General features: G+C 38.8%; 1 protein-coding gene and 1 long non-coding RNA gene across 3 annotated transcripts; one reads left to right on the plus strand and one right to left on the minus strand.

Moving 5' to 3' along the window:
* Positions 1-368: 368 nt before the first annotated feature.
* On the minus strand, positions 369-2,858 carry LOC120440144. 2 transcript variants are annotated; one of them, XR_005613013.1, is made up of 3 exons: positions 2,727-2,858; positions 2,224-2,270; positions 369-885 (listed from the first exon to the last, which is right to left on the minus strand). It is a non-coding gene; the product is annotated as an uncharacterized LOC120440144 (long non-coding RNA). The 2 variants fall into 2 exon arrangements; XR_005613012.1 differs by lacking the exon at positions 2,727-2,858 and having other exon boundaries at positions 2,224-2,676.
* Positions 2,859-4,604: 1,746 nt separating this feature from the next.
* lsm3 (LSM3 homolog, U6 small nuclear RNA and mRNA degradation associated) lies at positions 4,605-8,109 on the plus strand. The gene is made up of 4 exons (XM_031730812.2): positions 4,605-4,688; positions 5,913-6,023; positions 6,212-6,307; positions 7,911-8,109. The coding sequence occupies exons 1-4, from the start codon at positions 4,668-4,670 to the stop codon at positions 7,989-7,991; spliced, it is 309 nt and encodes a 102-aa protein (XP_031586672.1). The 5' UTR covers positions 4,605-4,667; the 3' UTR covers positions 7,992-8,109.
* Positions 8,110-21,940: the final 13,831 nt, after the last annotated feature.

The following is a 21,940-nucleotide window of genomic DNA, read 5'->3' on the forward strand; positions in this document are numbered from 1 at the left end:
AGAATGAGCCTCAATCCTATGTTGCATGTTTAGTCATTTGCTGAAGCGGTCACTGATGGAAACATGAAAAGCTGGTGACCATGTGACACTAGTTGTTTACATGGAAATACAGCTCAGTTTGGCTGGCAAAAGGGTGAGTTTTTTTTTTTTTTTGCCTTAAAGTCATGCACCTTTGAGTAAGCTACACTTGTGCAATAACAAAATTAAGACTGGGTTAAAATAGCTTTGCAAACCTGGACCCTGGTGCTGTGTCTGCTGGAACACTCTTGAGACGCAGACACTTTGAACTACATACAGTAAAGTAGGTCTACAGCAGAGGACCTTGTAACACTGTTAATCTTCACAGTACAAACACTTATGACAATATGTTACAGTGGAAAAAATGATAACTTTAATTCAGTGTGTATCACATTCAGACAACAACTCCGTATTTTCCTTGCTTAAGGCTGAACACTGAACATTGTTCAAAGAGTATAAAAAATTTGATCTGTGCTTCTTATTATTTAAAATGTGCTACAAAAATAATTGTCTTTCTATTTAAAAACAAAAACTCTGTACAAAGTTGAAACATTTGATAAATCATTACACAATTTAGGACACTTGCATAATCGCTTGGCCTTTTATGCTAATTTCAGCTGTGCTCCACTGAAATCAGTAAAAACTTCAGTGCAGTAAAAGCAGGTGTGGCTTATTGTACTGTTTCACCTGAGAAAATGTTTTAAAATCACCCTTTTTGATTGTCATGTTTAATATAGCTGTTAACAGGACTGATTTGCAGTGACAGTTTCCCACAGCTTCTCTGTTGACCTTCAACGAATGATGACGTCAGCTTTTGTCTTCCTGTCGTTTAGCGCCATCTTTCGGCAGGTAATACACACAGAGGACCTAGACAAGCACAAGTGAGCAAAACAAAACAATTGTGAGTTTAGGCACAAGTTTCAGTTTCTAGGCCACCAGCTGCCAACTGTTTAATGGCAATTACAGACCCTTATCTGGGTTTGACATGACAGATCAAAAAAACAAGCATGCAAAAAAACCCTCACCCACACAAGAGCAGACATACTGCCTGCTTTCTCACAAAACTTTAACAAATTTATATGAAACTGTGTGCAGTCAGTGGTCCTAGCACTGGGCCACACAATTTGTTTGGCTTATCTGTAGCAGGGACTTCTTCCACCCCTCAGCCGCGCTGAAGCTGAGGGTGGAATGGGTAACAGCGCTGCTTTGCTCTGCCTCCTCAGCCTGCACACAACCCCAGTATGGAACACTGGACTGAACTGGGAGAGGAGGTGCACACACGTAGTCAATCACACACACACGTTTACAGAAAGGGAAAAAAAAGAGGAAACCCAGAGAAGAGAAATAAGACAAGAGATAGAGTGAATAAAGTTAACTATAGCAAATATAAATACATTTGATTTTACTGTATTTTCCTGGGGTTACAGTCAGAGATATACATAGAACACTTCTTTTTGTGCCACACAGAGGGAATATAACAATATCTATATACAGTTTGCCTTGTTGGATATAGCATAGGCAGCATTGTTCGCTTAAACATCAGTCATGATCTCAGCCTTACCGACTTTCTTCACAAGAATTAGAAAAGTGTCTGTTCTGCACTTCTGACCTTTGCAAACTAGAGCAAAATTTGGGAGATTACCTCAACATGTGGGACAGAGAACAACAATGACGACGATGACAACAACAGTAATAACAATGGTTACTACTGCGCAGTTGGATATGAAGCGGGACAGCTGCCCATTCTACACGTGGCACCTGCCCAGTGTGACAATAGTGGTATAAAGTCATAAAAATGAATATGCACCGGAAATGAATGCCTTCTTGCTTGGATTAATGCAGTAAAAACAGCTTTAGTTCTCTGAATTAAACTGCGATACTTGCAATTTCAAGTCAGTTAATAAATTGGATAAATTCAGAGTTATAGGGAATAGTTTCCTTAAAAAAAGCCGATATTGCAGGTTTAACCTGCACTGTTTGCTTTACAGCTGTAATATTAAAGTATTGGATGCTTGTTTGAATATAAACTCACAATGACCTGTTAATGCGAAGGTCTGACACTGTAAACTTTTGTTGCGTTGCATTAACTAAACAGAAAATCAAGAGTACGCCGCATCAGTAGGGTTTACATTTCATAAACAAATGAGCCATAAGAAACGGAAAAAATGATGTAAAGCTATAAATAGTTTATGTTTAATAACCTACCTCTGATCTGCCGTTGCACTGTACGGAGATGTGGGGGATGGAAAAGTCTGGAAAAGCAGACGGGGGCAATATAAAGGACAGAGGAACTGCTAGCGTCCCCATTCGGGTTGCCAGGTTTGAACTTCACTCTTCTGCACGTATGAGTGCTGGCACCTTTTTTTAGTCTAATTTATTTCATGGAATAAATTTATATGGATAAATCAAATTTACAGTTGTAATTACAAGGACAATGACAATAAAAATATTAAATTTTTTAAAATAGGTTAGACAATAAATATTGCTTCTTCTTCTTCTTCTATATGGGTTGCTACAGCAGATCATCTGCCTTCATCTCTCCCTATCTCTACCATCCTCATCTGTCACATCAACCCTCTGCATATCCTTCTCCACTGCATCCATGAAGCTTCTCTGTGATCTCCCTCTTTATCTCCTTTCTGGCAGCTCCATACTGACTTCTTTCCACTATCCCTCTTCATCACATGTCCAGACCGTCTCAGTCTTACCTCTCTAACTTTCCAAACTGCATCACCTCAGCCTTTGACATACTCATTTCTAATCCTGTCCATCCTGGTCACTCCCATCTTCAGCTCTGCCACCAGATCCAAACCATCTTGTAAACTTCCCTTTCACTCTTGCTTGATATCTTTCTGTCACAAATGCTGCTCAACCTGGCTTGCACTTTATTCTTCGCCTCTTGGTCCAGTGTTTTCCATGGTCAACCCCAGGTATGCAAACTCATCTACTTTGACTATCTCTGCTCCTTGCACCTTCACTGTTACACCTGTCTCCCTCTCATTTACATATTCTAACTTTCCTTCCACTTCTCTCAAGAGCATACTTCCACCTCTCTAGGCTCTCCTCCTGCTCCCTACTCTCACTACAGATCACAATGTCATCTGCAAAGATCGTAGTTAATAGAGTTTCCTGCCTGACCTCCACTGTAAACCTGTCCATCACCACTGAAAACAAGCAGATCCCTGATCCCTCCACACAGCCCAACTGTCACCTGGTGAAATATGCTGACGACACAGTTCTCGTGTCACTGCTCCCTCACCTGCTGGTTCCATTCCCTCAGCCTTCAGAACAGGAACAGACTGCAGCACACTGCATCAGTGTGCTCTGAAATCATTGGCCTGCCTGTCAGAACTCTGGCACAGGTTTTCAGCCAAGAAGCCCTTAGACAGGCAGCCAAAATCATCAATGACCCCTCTCACATTCTTCTCCCCGCATTTAAGATAAGATAAGATAAGATAAGATAAGATAAGATAAGATAACCTTTATTAGTCCCACACGTGGGAAATTTGTTTTGTCACAGCAGGAAGTGGACAGTGCAAAAGTTATATAGCAAAATTAGAATACAATAAGAATAGAATAGAATAGAAATAAGAATACTGTACACAACTGTAAAGAATAGAATAAAATAAAATACTATATACAGTAGAATAAATAGAATGAAATATACAATAGGATAAAAATAGAATGGAAATGCTTTATACAACTGAGTAAAAAATACAACTTTTTCAGAAAAAGAGTATTGCACTTAGTGTTATTGCACATGTGTGTGTTAGATCAGTTGAAGTCTTTGTTGTGGAGTCTGACAGCAGTGGGGAGGAAAGACCTGCGAAGTCTCTCCGTCCCACACCGTGGGTGCCGCAGCCTGCCACTGAAGGAGCTGCTCAGGGCTATCACAGTCTCCTGCAGTCTCCTCAATGGCTCCCCTCTGGGCGACACCTTCGCTGCATTTCCTGCAGGACTGAAAGGAGGAGAGCCACCTTTGTCCCCAAAGCCACCCTGCTTTTTAACTCCAGCTGATAAGAACATTTCCCACATCCATAAACATAAACTACTCTACAGTCTTTTTATACTGCCGACACTTTTACTCACTCACAGTTATTTATTCACCTTTCAGTCACTTTAATTTTAAAACTGTGCAATTTTAAAATTGTGTATATACTGCATATTCTGTGTATTTATTATCTCACTCTTAATGCCTGTTTATGCCCTGTCCTTATCTTCAACGTCATGCTGCTCTGTTGTATCTTAATTGCCCATTGGGGATGAATAAAGTCTTTCTGATTCTGATTCTGATGTAATCTCACCCCCACCTTGCCTATGCTATCTAGCTAAATTCTCCTCTGCTCCTCTGAAGATACACCAGCTGTCCTCCCCATTCAGTCAGGCTGGGGTACATTGGCTTGTGGCCTCAATTTAATTTAATTTAATTACTTTTTGCGTGTGTGTGTTGGGGGGGGGGGGGATTTAACAACATAACTCATTAAAATTCAATTATGCAATTAAGTAATGTAACCCTATCCCTCTTCCATCGTTATGATTTGTTTACTGTCTCATCCAGGAGGAGTGCTTTGTGTTATGTTAAAACGCGTTTTTTCGCAGACCTGGCAACCTCCGCACCGGTCCGGTCATTCGACGCAGACTCAAACATCATGGCGGACGAAGTTGAGCAGGTTGGTGTAGCTCCCTTCAATTCTGCTCTTGTTCTTTTAGCAGCGTGCATGTAATTATCCCATGGGTGAAGAGGAGACAGTTTTACCCGTGTACTTGATGTAACAAGCTTATTGTGTTACTTTGTTCATAACTGATGTGGTAAAAGCGCGGAGGGGCCTGTCAAAAGCTAGCTGATTTAGCATGGCTAGCGTGTAAATGCTACCGCTACAGTGTGATTTGCAGTACTGTTCTTCAGGCAGAGCAGAGCGTATTAGCGCAGGATTACCGCTAATGTATATTCACGTTTAATTTTCTTTATCTGTTCTTAGTCTAAAGTTGGGTCAGTTGGGTCTGTAGCGTCTGGGTTGCAGTTCACAACTATTTAGGCTAAACATTAAACAACTCACTGAAAACTCAGTTAACTCGTGGAACACGACGTTTCTTCACTTTACCTCAAATATTTTGGCTGTTTACACCAAAACTGCTCGAAAGCTCTGCATTTAATTCTAGCTTATGTTATTTAGAAATGATAATCACTCGATTATTCTTGTCACAGAGGCTAATACATGGGGGTATCTGTTGTGTTTTTAATCTATATTAAAGTAAATTATTATTTTGGGGGGGGGGTCGGGCATAAGGTTTGCAAGGAAAGCGAGTGAGCAGAACAAGCAATTGGTCATTGCATCTAAGGTGTGCCTGCTGCTCGACCATATTAGAATATATTCTACAGGTTTCATTTTACAATACAATATTATGAAATGCGACAATTTCTGAATGTTATGTAGTTTATTTTTTTGGTTTGTTTTTTATTAGTGTGTGCTCCAATATAGATCTGTTTACATTTTTTCATATTTTATTTAGCCAGTGCTCAGGCATTTTTTGATGTCTGATGACCTGGGCAAAATTACAGATATATTAGGGAAGACTAGTTAAAGTTTCCAGCATTTATTTTTATACATCGTTTTATTTTTGGATATTTATGTACAAATATTGCCTCAGATTTTGAAGTGCGGAAGAAAAAAAATTGGATGGACAGAACATTAAAAAAAAACCCTGTAACTTGGAAAGTTTTAAATACATGTAGCTAAAATTACACAGCAATCATTATATGTCCAAACTTTAGACCGTAACATTTTTAAGCAAATCAGGGATGATCCCACAGAAAATTGTTTAAGGCAGTTGAATGTTAATATCCTGTTGATAGGTCAAGCATACATGTATCACTTTTTTACTGTGTACTGCAGCAACCAACTACAAACACAGTTGAGGAGCCACTTGATCTGATCAGGCTCAGTCTAGATGAACGAATCTACGTCAAGATGAGGAATGACCGCGAACTCAGAGGCCGACTTCATGTAAGTCTTGTGCTGTTTTTTTTTTGTTTGTTTGTTTTTTTTTGTTTTTTTAATGTTGTTGTTGTTTGAGTGCTGCAGGTGTGACCCTGGCCACTGGGAAGACTTTTTAAAAACAAGCACTTCAATTTCTTTTGGAGTGTTTTTGTCCTCTTTTACTTTACACTCTTATTTGTTCTTGTTTGTCCCAGGCTTACGATCAGCACTTGAACATGATCCTTGGTGATGTGGAGGAGACAGTGACGACAGTGGAGATCGATGAGGAGACTTATGAAGAACTGTACAAGGTGCCACATCATTTTCTTTCCAGTCCCGATGCCCTTTTGGTTTAAGGTGCTGGTGGTCTATTGTGGCATTGGTCTGAGTTTGACCTCTTTCACCTTTAAAAGCATTAATGTATCAAATAGATAACAGACAGTACTTAATGGATAATATTCCACTGACTATTTGTTATATCATGGCCTCAAAAATGTAGTCTGAACTAGGGCTGGGCCATATTATACCGTTCACGGTAATACCGGTACAATGTTAGGCAACGATAAGAAAATGAAATATCGCGATAGAATATGGGTAAAACGCGCATGCGCAGTGCCTTTGTTTTCATACGCACATGGCCGATTGTTGAGTGAAACGGATGAACCAGAATTGGTTTGTAAAAATGGTGCAACTTCAGTGATGTGGAACTGGTTTGGTGTTTGTCTGTCAGATACACAACAAAGCACAGTTTTTTTTGTAGAACATGCAAGCGGGCCGTCGTTATTGCCGTATTTGTCGGACTAAGGTGCTCGTAAATCTAAGTCAAACGAACACACAGCATCACTGAGAGTTAAAAACTGTCTAAACTTTTATCATCTTTAATAAAACGATCAGCATTGCTGCTTTACCAGGTGTAACAATTAAGTTTAACATCTAGGCATCCATGAAAACAGAATTTATTACATTTAACGGAGTTAGAAGTTAGCAGGAAGCTAGCGGAAGTTAGCTCGTTATTTTTGCTAGTTAGCTAAGCATGATATAGCATGTTCTGACTGAGAGATTTCTGACAACATTCAAACGTACAGTTCTGCTATCACTTCCAACATAAATGAAGACAGGAAACTAAACAGCAGTGACGTTTGTAGGGTTACTGAAGTTGGGCTAGGTGGTATATAATGATGTGCTACATGATCGCTAGCGACACAGCTATGTTAGCATAACATAAACAGTGAAGCTGGAGGATGAACGCTAACAATTTTCCACTCGATAAAAGTTAACGTGAAGGTTCCTGGTGGTTAGGGACAAATGCAATCGCATGGCAATCCCATGCACCTTATGGTCCGAAAAATACATATTTGACTTTTTTATTTGGCACACTGCAGTTTAATGTTGCAAAGCACCTCTTTTCAACTTCAGTGGATATTATACATGGTTATGCTCAGGATATGTCAGCCCATTTCTACTGGAAATGCCTTTTGGTTAAACTTTCAGCAAGGAATTTGCATTTGCACTGTTAAATTTTTATGTAGCGTTAATGCATATAAAAAAACAGCTGCTTGTTTAAGTGAAAATAGATGGATGCAGGGTTTTTTGCGCCAGTAAAGTTGTGGAGTTATATTTTGTCTCGCATCAATTATATCGTCAGTTATATCGTTGTCGCAAATTTTCAAATATATATCGTGATAAATATTTTTGGCCATATCGCCCTGCTCTAGTCTGAACCTGCTCTGTTTTAACAAGGGTTAACATTACTGAGAAAATCACAGGGAACATTTTAACAAAAAAAAAAAAGTAATTCAAGAAAATGCATATTTTAATTTTTAAACAAAATATATTTATTCTTTGTTGTTAAACACAGTTATTGGAAGCTATGTGTATACAATATTTTAAGTGTGAATCTTTGTCTCATTTCAGTCTACCAAGAGAAACATCCCCATGCTGTTTGTGAGAGGTGATGGCGTTGTCCTTGTAGCTCCACCTCTCAGGGTGGGCTAACTTCGATTACATCCTGGTGTGAAGCAGGGTTTGCTCCAGTACAATTTCAGCCCACAGAAGAGATAAAATCTCTCTCTCTCTTTTTTTTTGTCAACATCATCCCCTCACATGAGACAAATTATTAATTTTTTGTTTTGTTGTCAGATGTAAAACATGTTGATGGAAAAAAAGAGAGAACTTTTGTAAGCCAGTGTTTAATAGGTGTTATTTTGTCAATTTGCCGTTTTTCAAGCCACATTTTCATTTAACAGCATATTTAGGCTATTTCAGAACATTAGATCAGGTAAAAAGTCCATTTTAAGTTCCAAAGCTAAGAATACTCATTATGTTTAAACACCATCGGATCATTTTAGTTATCTGTGACTGTATGTGCTCTTTGTCTAAAAAGGCTCACCAAATGTAACACTGAGCGATATGATTCTTAATTTTGAAATTTGTCAACTGTAACTTTGGTTAGTTCCAAGGAAAAGTCTGGCAGTTTACTCCAAACAGAAGATCTGTGATTTTTTTTTTTTTTTTTTTTTTTTTTTTTGGGGGGGTTTCTGTCATAACATTTTAGTTGAATATTTTATATTTTTGTATTACTGTTGAGGATGTGGGAATAAATCACACACAGATGTGTCAATGTGTGTAAAGATTTTTCAGTTTCGTCCTGTAAAGTTAAAAAAATAAAAGAAATTGGAAAATTTGTTGATTTCTATGTAAATAAGCTGAAATTTGTTGACATCTGTGACTCTGTAGGTAGAGTGGATTGCCAACTGGTTGGTGGTTCGATTCAGTCAGCACACCAAACTATTCTTGGGCACGATACTAAACCCCAAATTGCCTCAGGTTCATTGATTAGAGTGTGTGGTAGAAAGCGACTAAAGGTATATAACTAAGTGCTAAGGGAACGTGTGTGAATGAGTGAATATGGCTTGTAGCTTGAAATCTTTTAAGTGCACAGAGTAGAAAAGCTGTTTACAAGTAAAACTCAATTTAGCACACTGTGTACAATTTTATACGTGGTTGATACAATCCACAGTTTGTTACTGTAGGTGTTATTTGTGTCATTATGCAGTTGCATAACATTTTAAATTACAAATGCACCACTGCGTAAGCAACATTCTAATGTAACATTGGAGTCGAACTTCCATTGTAATTAATGCTGTCAGGATTGTTGTATTGTTGCATTGTAACCACTAGATGTCAGTGTACATCTGAAAAAGAACCTCCAGTTTTAACAGGTTAGCAACAATGAAGGTGATAACTGCATGAAAACAGAATGGGCTGTTGGTTTTTGAGATAGCCTGACATTTTAGTTTATCTAAAGTGTAAGTGAGGTCCTTGCGTTTTATCACACCCACAACTAGATTACTGTAGTACTTAGGATAACATTAACAACAATGTTAGCAAGTTTAGAAAATTTCACTTTCGATACTATGGAAATAAGTTGTCTAATCATTTTTTCTTGATAAGTCCAGGGCTGTGTTTTCAAAAGCAGGAGCTTATTAAGATTGAGGGAAAATCTGGATTTTATGTTCCATTAAAAGCGCTAACAAGAACTCTGTCAGTTTCCAAGGTAACAGACTGAAAACCTAACATGCACAAAAACTATTTCTCCCCACCTGCTGCACCTGATCCAGCTGACTGACTGAATTTCCCCATTCATGCAGTCGACATCAAAGAACATACTGGAACGCATTAATTTACATAAGTTCATGTCTTTACACATATAAAATCCTGTTTAGATATAATAAGATATTTAGATTCAATCAAGTCAAGTGGCTTTATTGTCATGTCAGCCATGTACAGTACTACAGTACACAGTAAAACTCAACAATTAGAGATGACAAACACTGGAATGATTTTCAGTTCAGTTCAAAAGGTCTGAATGTCTTAACATTTTATGGTGTCACTCTGCTGATCCACATGTTGAAATCTAAAATTGTCAAGTTTCAATCTTCAAATCACCATAGTTACGCCCATCTGGACCAGCTCGTGAGCACAGTAAGAGACATGTTGTTTGACTTTTCATTCAAAACCATCAGGGCAACCCTCCTGGGTGATGCCTCTCTCGTGTCCTGGATTGTTGATTACCTGACAGGAAGGCCACGCATATGTGGGTCTTCAACATTGTGTGTCTGACAAGGTGATCAGAAACACAGGGGCATCACAAAGACTGTCCTCTCCCCTTTCCTCTTCACCCTCTACACCACAGACTTCAGCCACTTCACAGAGACCTGCCATCTTCAGACGTTTTCTGGTGACACTGCGGTGCCTGGCTGCATCAGTGAGGGTGATGAGACAGAGTACCAGGCTGTGGTTGACTCCTTTGTCACATGGTGTAAGCAGAATCAGCTGCAGCTCAATGTGACAAAGACCAAGGAAATGACTTTTGGAGGACTAGGAAACCGCTGACCCCCGTTTCAATCCAGGGGGTCAATGGGGACATTGTGGACGACTATAAATACCACAAAGTACACACTGACAATAAACTGGACTGGGTGAAAAACACCAGAGTCGGGAAGGGCCAGAGTCATCTCTATTTTCTGAGGTGCCTGACATCTTTTAACATCTGTTGGGAAATGTTCAGGATTTTCTATGACTCTGTGGCCAGTGCCATCCTCTGTGCTGTTGCATGCTGGGGCAGCAGGCTGAGGGTCACAGATGCCAACAAACTCAATAAACTGATCTGCAAGGCCAGTAATGTTGTGAGGATGGAGCTGGACTCTCTTAAGGTGGAGTAGACCTCCCACACACTCCCATCATGTGCTGGCCAGTCACAGGAGCACGTTCAGTGAGAGACCGAGACTACCCAAATGATTTTCTGAGAGATGACACAGAAAATCATCTCTGTACAACTCCTCCATGTAATGTACAGTACACAGTGCAGCAGTTGCACACCGTTAATATTTGCACATTGTCTACAGAGAAATAAAGGTTTACAGTTTAAAAAAAGGGGCACTTCAATTTCAACCATATATATTTAATTTGGGTTTTATACTGGGATACTTATAATTGTGCTATTTGTAAATTTTAGCTTTTTGTTATATTTTGCAACTTTGCAATATTTTCATATTTTATATTATTTAATTTAGTCAGTTACTGTGCTTACTGTCTTGGAGAAACTGTGACGACATAATTTCCTTAGCGATTAATAAAGTATTCTTATTCTGATTCTGAAATGGCAGCTCTACTCTTTATTTACTTGTTGCCATGATGAATCCTTGAGCTAAAAACCCATTCTTGTTCATCTCTGGGGGGATTAATCAAATCAGAATCTGTTGAACCTGCTTTGTGAAAGAGGGCCCAGATAGACAGCTTCCCATCTGTATGGGAAGTACGGAAACAGATGAAACTGTTAGTATCATATGACTTGTTTTAAAAAAAAGTCATATCTTGTTTTTGAAAACAGAAGAAAAATAGGAAGGATGTTATTGGTGAGTCTCTCCATGAGGCACTGTTGGTTAGTCAGTGGGTTCACCACCTTGGTTCAGGCTAATTGTTCCCTACTGAGAATTACAGAATTACTGTTGGATGCATTTCCATTATTTTTATATAGGCACTGATGGCCCACAGAGGATAAATCCATCTCGTGATGATTTATTTATTGCTACCATCAGCTTAAAAAATCCCGTTGTCCATCCCCCTTAGCTGAAGTCCTCTGCTTAGTGCACTTTATACAGCGTAAACAAGCTAGCGCAATAAGGTGGTAAACATTATAGTTGCTAAACATCAGCATGTGTGTTTGTGGGCAAGTTGGAATGCTGATTTTTCCATTTGACTTTAAAAAAGCAGCCTCAAGTGCTGCGTTTGTATTTAATTCCCTTTCCCAACCAATGTTCTCCAAAGCCAAGACTGAACTTTCATCATTACTCTTACAATAATCAGCTTTTATCATTCTGTACTGTTCAAGGAATGTGTGGTTTGTTCAGATGGCCTCAGTACAGGACATACTAAAGAAAGTACACACGGAAGAACAGTGTAGAATTCTTTATGACTGAGCACAATTCCTGCCTCTTGCAACACTTTATGTTGCAAAAAGCAGGCATATCTAAAACAATCCAATCCAATATCCCTGCACACGTTTACTGGGTTGCAGCAGTGCTAATACCATATATAGTGAGAACCAGTTGTCTACCAACAAGTAAAAACAACTAAAGTTATGTTTTAGCTCCCTTTCTTCCTAAACCTATAGATATAGTGAATACTTTACCACTTTATATTACTGAACTGTGGACCCAGACTTTCAGATCACGTACAAACTGTAGAACGCAGTAGAGGTGGTCAGGCAGATGGATGGATCGATGGAAAAATATTGTATACCAGCATGAAAATAACATACATCATGTAGTTATAGCCCAAAATGTATTGTGTGGGTCACAGTAACCCTGACCACTAAAATCTAATCATGTTGAACCCAAATGAATGTTTTTGCCAGATGTTTTTGCCAGATCTGCAGGAAAAACAAGACAAACAAACCATAATGCCTATGACCATGGCTATCACTGACATGGAAACATACAAATATTTCCAAGCACTACTGAATCTTCAGGATGCTGAATTGGAATGAAATCCTCTCTTCATCCAGGTATCAGTACCACAGCTGTGAAATATTCATGGTCACTTCAGCCAGACTGCCAAAAACACAATTTAAAAAAAAAACAAAAACCCAAAAACTCTACAGTAGGTTAAGTGGGAATAAGTAGCTGTCCTGCTGGCCTGGCTGCATCACAAACACTGCCCTTTATAAAAACTAGCTCCAAATAAATAATTCAACAATTTAATTTCCAGTGGACACAGGCAGTTTAATGGGGATTTTAGCATCTTGGAACTATGAAGCAATATGTGCAATACCAAAAATAGCCTTTTTTGAAATGCTTCCCCAAGAGCTTCCCATTCTCCCATATTTCTATAATGATAATAATTTATTAATTATAAATTAAATACAACAGTGAAAGTTTTTATATTAAAGGAAAGTCCATAACTTTCATATTTCCTCAGAGGTTTTGAGATAAAAATGTTGAAAACAGTATTTGTCCATGCATTTTCTTGACTACTTTGAGGTCAGGATGAATTGCTGAACAGCACTTTAGGACCTGAGAGGAACTATGTCCAAGCAATGATAACAGATTTTGACAATTTTGAACAATTTAGAGAGGTCCGGCCTGCTGTTCAGGTCAAACTGTCGACCTGGAGCACCTTATGGTACATGTTAGTTAGTCCTCATCATCTGTTGAGAGCCACTGGCAGCCTGTCTGGGGCTTTCCTGGACTGTGTTTTGTGCCTCTCGTCCTTCACCTTGGTCATCACAGTTTAATGCCACTTTGTTTGTGAGTGATCTTTGTTATGTGGTACTGGTCCATTCTGGCTTTTTGATGTTATTGTAGTGATGTTTTTCTAGAGTTCTTTATTTGAGAATATTTTTTTTTCTAGCAAAAAGATGTGGCATCATTTTCACTGATTATAAAAAAACCTCTGATCTTGTTTATGTCTCCCTGCCAGCATACCAGTCCGTAAAGGAGAAAAGTTTTGACACTACTCTTATGGAGTCTGGCATTTGTTTTCAGACAGTATTGCTCTGACTTTCAGAAGGACTGTAGTCTTGCAAATGTTCCCTGTCCCCTTTCCTTCCCAAGACTTGCAGTGATGTCTTTTTGACAAGGCTGTTGAGCGGATCACCGTACACTGTCATGGGTGCCTCTGGCTTGGCATCTATGCACAACACTTTGGCTTTAGAGATGCTTATGTTTAGACCTGTATGCATTTCACAACAGCCACTGAACAGCCACTTTCTTCCATAATAAAATATTTCAGCAACTATCAGACAAATTAGCATTCATTTTTGCACAAATATTATTATGTTCTGAAAGACGAATATAACATTCATAGCATTTTTAAGATTATAGTGTGTTGCACTACCCTCCCCTCCAAATAATCTGCTGTTTCAGCTTCATGTGAGCTGAGGTGCACTTTGCCCAATAGGTAACTTACCAGTACTGCTTTAATCAGGTTTAAAGTGTCACTCCTTGTGCTCCACCATGCCTCAGACATTTGGAATTGAAATAGAGCATATTTAAAAGGTTCCAGCTCAAACCAGAAACAATAATGATGACTATAAAACCATTATCTATGCTCCACTGTAAACTGAAAGGTGGTTATTGCTTGCTTTGCACATTATTACAGTACATGCCTGTGAATTATCCATGCTTTTATCACCTTTTAGATGTCCTAACTGGGATCTAATGATAAAAGGCAAGTCTATAAATACGTCTATAAACAAATACAGAAACTTGCTAAACTGTTCAGGACATATTAAATGTGTGATAATTTGTCTTGGCCTGCAATATGATGTAATTGTACAGTTATCACATGTAATAAAAGCACAACTAACTGACTATTTTGGCTTTGAATGTGCCAAAGATTGCTGGATTCAAAGTTCAGAGTGTTAATTATGGAGTCACACCCTGGTGCAATCTTCTGATCTAATTCCAGGAAAAAAAAATGTGTTCCTTTCATTACGATCAATATAAAGTATAAAATATATCTTGTATTACAAGATTCATTGTGAACAGATGGGGTCAAGACTATGAGAAGTCTAAAACAAAGGCTCAAAACAGTGTGTTGATAACACACTTAAGGAATGGCATGTTTTTCACTTATCTTCTCCTGGTTCCAGGTTTCCTTGGAACCATCGTGATTGCCGATGCTTCACAAACGAGCTGCTTTCAGTTCTTATTTTTGATCAAGATGTGTTTCAGTTTCCACATGAAACATCTGTCTGAAGGACATAAAGGTCCCACTGCGATTTAAACTCAGGTCAGTGTGCCAACCATTATACCATGGACCCACACACAGGAATCTGTTTTGATCTAATTGCCCCCCCAGAAGGCTAGTTTTCTTCCAAATTATAGCTGTAAACATAATTCAGGACCCGTGACAGGTATCAACCCAACTGTGACCCTAAATGGGATAACCAGAACAAAATGGATGGATCATTCAGGTGCATTTATAATCTTAACATTTACCTTAAAAAATGTCTAACTTAATAGTCACACCCTACTGGGGTTTGACTACTGGAATCAAAGTCCAGAGTGCTAAACATTACACCATGGAACCACACCCTGCACGTAAGATTCTCATCTTGTTCTAAGAAATGACGGCGTGTTCTTCTAAATAACAATAAAGTGATACAAAGTGTTGAATATCTCTAGATTTACAAGATCATATAATATCTACCTTCTAATCTACTTCTCAAAGACAAATTATCGAGTTGCTAACATCAAAGGTGATAGCCACAATGGGGCGGAGTCAAACCATATTGTAGCTGTTGTTTGAATAAAGGCATAAACATTAGATTGATGGAGGGAAATTGGGCAGCTACAGCCTCATTTAGCACTCTGTTTGTCTGTATGTGCAGATATATTTCACAACATGGAAGCAAAACTTCATTTATAGAGTTATTAAAATAGACAGATAGTGACTTAGCACTTTGAGTGTGCTTGTAGATCCTTTTGAATATCTTTTTGGCTCATTGCCTCTGTGGCCCGCTAGTAGCGATAGTTAAATTAAAATTCTTCCTAATGTACACTAATAAAATACAACGCTGCTGCATTCATCGTCTGCATGTCCTTTGCAGCTCGGAGGATATATTGACTAGACTAAAGCATAAATGTAATTTCATTTTTTTAATGCAATTTATCACAAGTTTGTGATATTCAGCACATCCCAGTGGCTGACTGACGGGACTGTCCTCAAAAGCTATGTTGTCGAAGTCTTTGATGTGGCTATCAAATAAATACTAAATGACTTCACACTTCAGAAGTCTTTGCACTTGTGTCAGGGATGCTTTCTGAGCTCTAATCACTGGAACTCTCATGTGATGAGGCCACATAGCTCTGCATTCACACTCAGACTGAGAATGCCTCTGATGTGGCTCAAGTTATTTAGGTCTGGCCCTGTCACTTTTCCACCAACACTCAGCAACAACAGTGCCTCACGGTCTCATCATTTATGGATTAAAGAGGCAAACTTGTGACTGACCAGTTGGTCTGGATTTCTTAGGTGCTCATAGATTTTTTAAAATGAAAAAACAACACAGTTTCTGTTCAACAGAGAGGTACTTTTATAGAAGTTTTCTACTCTAACTCAGCACTCAGAGTGTTTTATACTACAAGCATCATTCACACACACATTCATACTACACAGCACACACACTCACACTCCGATGGATACACTGAAGGCAACTCACAGTTCAGTATCTTGCCCAAGGATACTCATGGACTGGAATGGCCAGGGACTGAACCATCAACCTTCTGACTGGTTGGGTTGCACTTGTCTCTTGATGCAGTTACCTGTATATTGGGGAAGCATTACTCTTTGCAGTACATGGCAGTTTTAAATCATATGGTGCACATGTACAGTATGTACCACTTTAGCTACACTTTACATATATTTACGCATTTACATCACTCAGGTACAATTTATACTCAGACTAGATGGTTTTGTATTTGATATAATATATAAGATTGCTTGAAAGGAATCTTGTAAATAGGTCAGGGTTAGGATGGCCTTCTAGGCTCTCTCTTTGACACAGTATATCTTTTTCAACGTATTTCTCAGAAAACATTTCGATGTAAGGATTTTTATTGCATACATCTCCAAGGTCACACTAAAATTTGAACTCAGCTCTCTGGGTTTCAAGGCCAAAGTGCTAATCATTACAGCACGGAATCACAAAAATGGTTTGATCTAATACAGCGATAGTCTGTACTGAAGCCTTTCCAGCTCCACTCTGTTTAGCTCATGTTTGGTGTTCACCGACTCCTGCTCAGTTTTCATCTCCAGTTATACAGTGGGTACAGTGGATTTATTACAATATGTACTGTGCCCTAAAGCATACACAAAAAAGAAAAGATTGTGACGAGCACTATAGAGGTGTAAAGCCGGGTGTTAATTCACTTGATTGCAGCTGCTGCTGACGTGCTGGTGTGATCTTGATGTATTACTTTTACCTAGTGTGTGTGCACTACATGTCAGAACAAAACCAAAGACGTGGTCATGTACTGACATGAAGCAGCTTTGTAGGAAAAATGGCCATTACGTGGCTAAGCATTGCAGCCAAGCACAACAGTCAGAAGGACATGTAGCACACGTAAGCAACACTCCATACACATGTGCTTATTTAGAAAGGCATGTGTCCCACACGCACAAAAATAGACTATTTCAAGGCTTATGAGGGCCTATCAATGTGTCCTTGAATTAAAAAAAACAAACAACTTAGCTCTTTTCTTCTCACTGAAGTGCCAGAAATATTACTGACCTCCTACTGTATGTCTCTTTTTTCTGTATTTAACACTAAGCAGGTTACCTCGAATGCAGGTTTATATCCACCTGCTTAGAAAAACAGTGAGTAAATGGGCAGATATCAGAGGTGTAAAGCATAATCTCTGTACAAAAAAACATCTGCTGTACATCTCCTGAGATATGAGGAGGTTGGCGGTGTCACACGCTTGACAGACTATAAAAGAAAAGCGAGTTTGTGAAACTGGCTGGTGAGAAGATGACTGTATACGTGCATGTTCTCATGTTCCGAGTTAGAAGAGATTTGGACTTGCAAAATGAGTATTGTTAACTGGAGCATATTTTCATCTGAACACACTGTTCCATGTGTCCGTCTGTTACTGTGGAACAGAGAAGGACAGAGCGTGGTCTTCACCAGACTGCATATCTGCCTCTGTCCCCTTGGTCATGTTGAACAGTGTAGTTTTGTTTTGTATTCGGTAGTTTTTGTCTGTGTGTGTGCGCATGTGTGTGTCATAAGTTACATAACATCATGTCAGTGCTGCTTGGCAGAACACACGTGTGATCTCGTTACTAAATCCCCGAGGTTCTCTTGCCTGATTGTATGTACATGCACAACTTTTGCAGTTTATATATGAACTGAGAGCTATTTAATATAAACGTTAGCTTTTAAAGTAAATTACTGTCATTTTAAAGGGTATCTGTAAATAAAGATAAATAATAATAAAATCTTCATTCACATAGAATAGCTGAATCGTGAAAAAAGGGCCTGAATTCCAATATGACTAAACTCTGCCAGGTGTTTCAGGAAGACACACCACATTCAGACTATCACTGTAAATAACTCCATTAAGGTAGAAAACCACAAAGACCTAAAGTAAGCACAGAAATCCTCTCATAACAGTAGCAAGTATAACCCTTTGCTTTTACTGACGGTCACAAAAAAGAGCAAATAGTTTGCTTTAAGATAACTACCTCAACCCAAGTGTGTGAGCGGAATGAAGTTTTTGTCTACAAAAGCTTACGGGCCATTTAAACATAAGTTCCTGAAAGCGATCCACAACAATAAAAGGTGATTTGTGGTTTGAGTGGCATAAAAACGCTAATAAATCAGTGCAAATAACCTGGTTCCTGTTTCTACAAAACAAGACAGTATTGGATTAAGACAGCTAGCCCACATACTGAGTCCTTGTTTGTTTGTTTTTTATAAAATGCTATTTTCAAAATTAAAAAAACGACCGTTTTGAATGCTATCAGTTATTTAAATAATCTAAACCAGGGGCGTCAAACTCCAGGCATTGAGGGATGAAGTCCTGCAGGTTTTAAATGTGTCCTTGATCAGACACAGATGATCTTAAATGGCTAAATTACCTCCTCAACATGTCTTGAAGTTCTCCAGAAGCCTGTTAATGAACTAATCATTTGATTCAGGTGTGTGGACCCAGGGTGAGATCTAAAACCTGCAGGACACAGGCCCTCAAGGCCTGGAGTCCGACACCCCTGATCTGAAATCCTGGGTTCACTGACATGATTCACCTTCAGTTTCATTAAATTTATTCATTAATATTTTGTTCATGTGTGATATATGAACACTCAACTACTTTTTTTTGTTGTTTTGTTTTGTTTTGGGTTTTTTTTTTTTGTTTGCTCACCATGTCTGAATTCATGATTTACTAACATCAGCACAAAAAGTGTGTGCTAGGAGCTTCATCAGATGGGTTTTCCATAACAGCTCCTGTAGGCCAGCACTAAATTAGAATCTTTTAAATCAATCTTTTATTGTTATTAAGCCAAAAGCACAACAAAATTACATTATTATGTTATAATACTTAGTCTCCAGCCACCCCCCGACCCTGAAAAGGATAAGCGGTAGAGAATGGATGGATGGATATTATAATACTGGCTCGGCATTTCATTATCAGCATGTCTAAAACTTTCCTATAGCTCACATTATGTTGTCCTCTGTAACCTTTAACTTTAAATTGATGTGTTTGTCAAGAACCAGGGGAAAAACAAATGCTTTCTGTGGGTGTTTCCTTGAATACTTTAAATGCTGCTGTGCTACCAGTGTTTATGTGGTAATAGCTTGCTGGGAACCATAACTCTTCTCTTATTCACCATAGAGCTGATGATGACTGCTTATTTCTTACAGCATAAACAGATGTTAGATGTACAGAAAGGAACATCTACATTACCAGCTTATCTGTTTGCAATTCGACTGAGATGCTAACTAAGAATTACAATTATTAAGCAAAGACACACCAATATGCTGTGTTTCCATCTGCCACAAATGACCCATTGTATGAGTAGAAAAATAACAGCCCTGAGGGATCTGTTACACAAGAGATCAGGACAAAATGCCAGAAAATACCAAGATGCCATGACCGTTTTATGATGACAAGGCAGTTCTGCCTGCTGAGCCCGAGAGCAGAGACCCTGGCGCTACTGTGCATGTGTGCGTGTGTGCATGCATGTGTTTATGAATGTGAATTAGAGGTGCCACTTTGTCTTAAAATTGAGATCAAAATATCATAAAAGGAACTGATGTCTGTCCCTAGTAATTTGGTCATTATGCAACCCAAAATATCTGTTACAATATTCCTTGCATGCACTTGTGTTTTTCACGTTTTTTCTTTCTCATTTCTGGTCACACGCTAGAAATACTGGAATCAACCACAGGCCAGACACCATGTTGCCATAATGAGTTGGTTATTGCAAAACCAGACCGTTAGCAAACCTTTTCATGTAACAAACATGTGAAAGTAGTGTGTGGTTTGTGGTTTTATCACAATCTTCCCATGACAGAGGAATGAAGAACATTATAAACAACATTATATAATCATATGAGAAATAAAATCTTTGTGTAAATTTTGCGCCCACAACACGTAACCTGAGTTCTTTCTCATTTCACAACAGTATATAAAAAATAATCCAGGAGGTTTTTGTGGTGACTGCAGACATTCATACCTGGGAGCTGCCAGCACGACCACAGTCTTCTGCAGCAGCTTTACTGAAGTATTTAGGAGGTACATCTCTTTACTTCTCTGGCTTCCAAACAAACAACCCACTGGTCAGACTCTTCTTAAACGTCTTCTGCTGCTGTTTCTTCTCTCTGTTTTTGTGCTGTAATGAAGGCTTCAGAGGGTAATGAGGGTAAATTCCTCTGAAATTGACTACTGGCACATTCAGCAGGAGGCACAGGACACAGCAGCCTCCTTTTTGTATTGTTTTTCCTCTGACTTTCACCAGTCAAACAGAGCTTCAAGCCATGTATTTTTGTAAAACTTTCCACTATTTATTCTTGAATGTATTTAGCATTCTTATTATAATTTCAGAATATAATGTAACAGTTGTGACTTTTACAGAAACATGAATTATCATATTTCTAAAGTTTCTCTCAGTTGCACTGGAAAGATATATACACTGCTCCAAAATATTAAAGGGACACTGAAAACACATCAGATCTCAATGGAAAAAAATATGCTGGATAGCTATGCTGGCATAGTGGGTAATGTGTTATCAACGAAAGGACACCATATCATTTAAGGAAATGAAGGCTGAATTCAAAGATACCCCAAACATAAAAGTAAAACAAATGAGGCAAAATTTCATTGCAGCAACCAAAAATGGCAATCAATTGTTGTTATGGTCCCCATGTGCCTGTACGCATGCCTCGGGGCGTGCTCCTAATGAGAAAATTGATGGTGTCCTGGGGAATGTCCTCCCAGATCGCCACCAGTGCAACACTGAGGTCCTCGACAGTCTGAAGTGCAACCTGGCGACATCGAATGGACTGAAACATAATGTACCAGAGGTGTTCTTTTGGATCAGGAGAGCATCGAAGCCAGACAGTGGAATGAATTCCTTAATTCTCCAAGAACTGCCTGGATACTCCAGTCACATGAGGCCAGGCATTGTTGTGCATTAGGAGACACAGCAAACCTTCTGGCAATGGCACATGCTGATTTGCTTTCTTCGAGGAGTTGGAAGTTGGACAACCTGTGTAACCTCTGTATGGTCCAGGTGTCACCTAATGCTATCAATAGCGACACTGACTCTAGCCAAATGCTGAAATAGTGAAAAAAAAAAAAAAAAAAACACTCAGAAAATATAAATAGGAAAAAAATAGCAGTGGCCTCCACCTGTAAAACCATTCCTGTTTTGAGGATTGTCCCATTGTTGCTCTTCTAGTACGTCTCTTGTTAATTTCATTAACACCAAAGCAGCTGGAGCTGATTCACAATCTGCTTTGCTATTTAACTGACCAGATTAATATCCCAGACGTTTAACTGATGTGATGCCATACTTAGATTAAAAATTGTTTGTTTAATTTTTTTGAGCAGTGTATATATCTACAGAACTCTTTATACATTTCTTTATATCTCCCCCAGTAACGGTGAATGCATAAGATGATATTTCATGGACCATCATAATATGAGTCACATTGTTTGCAGGATTTTAATGGGACCGAGAATATGAGTCAGTACCTCTGTTTTACATGTGCCTTTAATAACGTGACTTCATATGGCCATGTGAGTGCATTTATTTTGATGTGATCACATAGACATCCTTTTATTCAGCTGAAGGGCAGCACTGACTCATGGGAGGGAAAATGTTCTAAAAATGTTTCAGAAGTGGTCAGACATGTTTATTACTGCGCACCC

The sequence above is a fragment of the Oreochromis aureus genome, linkage group 5 (genome assembly GCF_013358895.1).
Source record: "Oreochromis aureus strain Israel breed Guangdong linkage group 5, ZZ_aureus, whole genome shotgun sequence".
Taxonomy (NCBI): domain Eukaryota; kingdom Metazoa; phylum Chordata; class Actinopteri; order Cichliformes; family Cichlidae; genus Oreochromis; species Oreochromis aureus.

Excerpts from the sequence above, each read along its gene's own strand:
- lsm3 (XM_031730812.2), top strand. The coding sequence starts at position 4,668 with ATGGCGGACGAAGTTGAGCAG. Across the intron at positions 6,024-6,211 it reads AACTCAGAGGCCGACTTCAT|GCTTACGATCAGCACTTGAA; the intron begins GTAAGTCTTGTG and ends TGTTTGTCCCAG. Across the intron at positions 6,308-7,910 it reads CTTATGAAGAACTGTACAAG|TCTACCAAGAGAAACATCCC; the intron begins GTGCCACATCAT and ends GTCTCATTTCAG.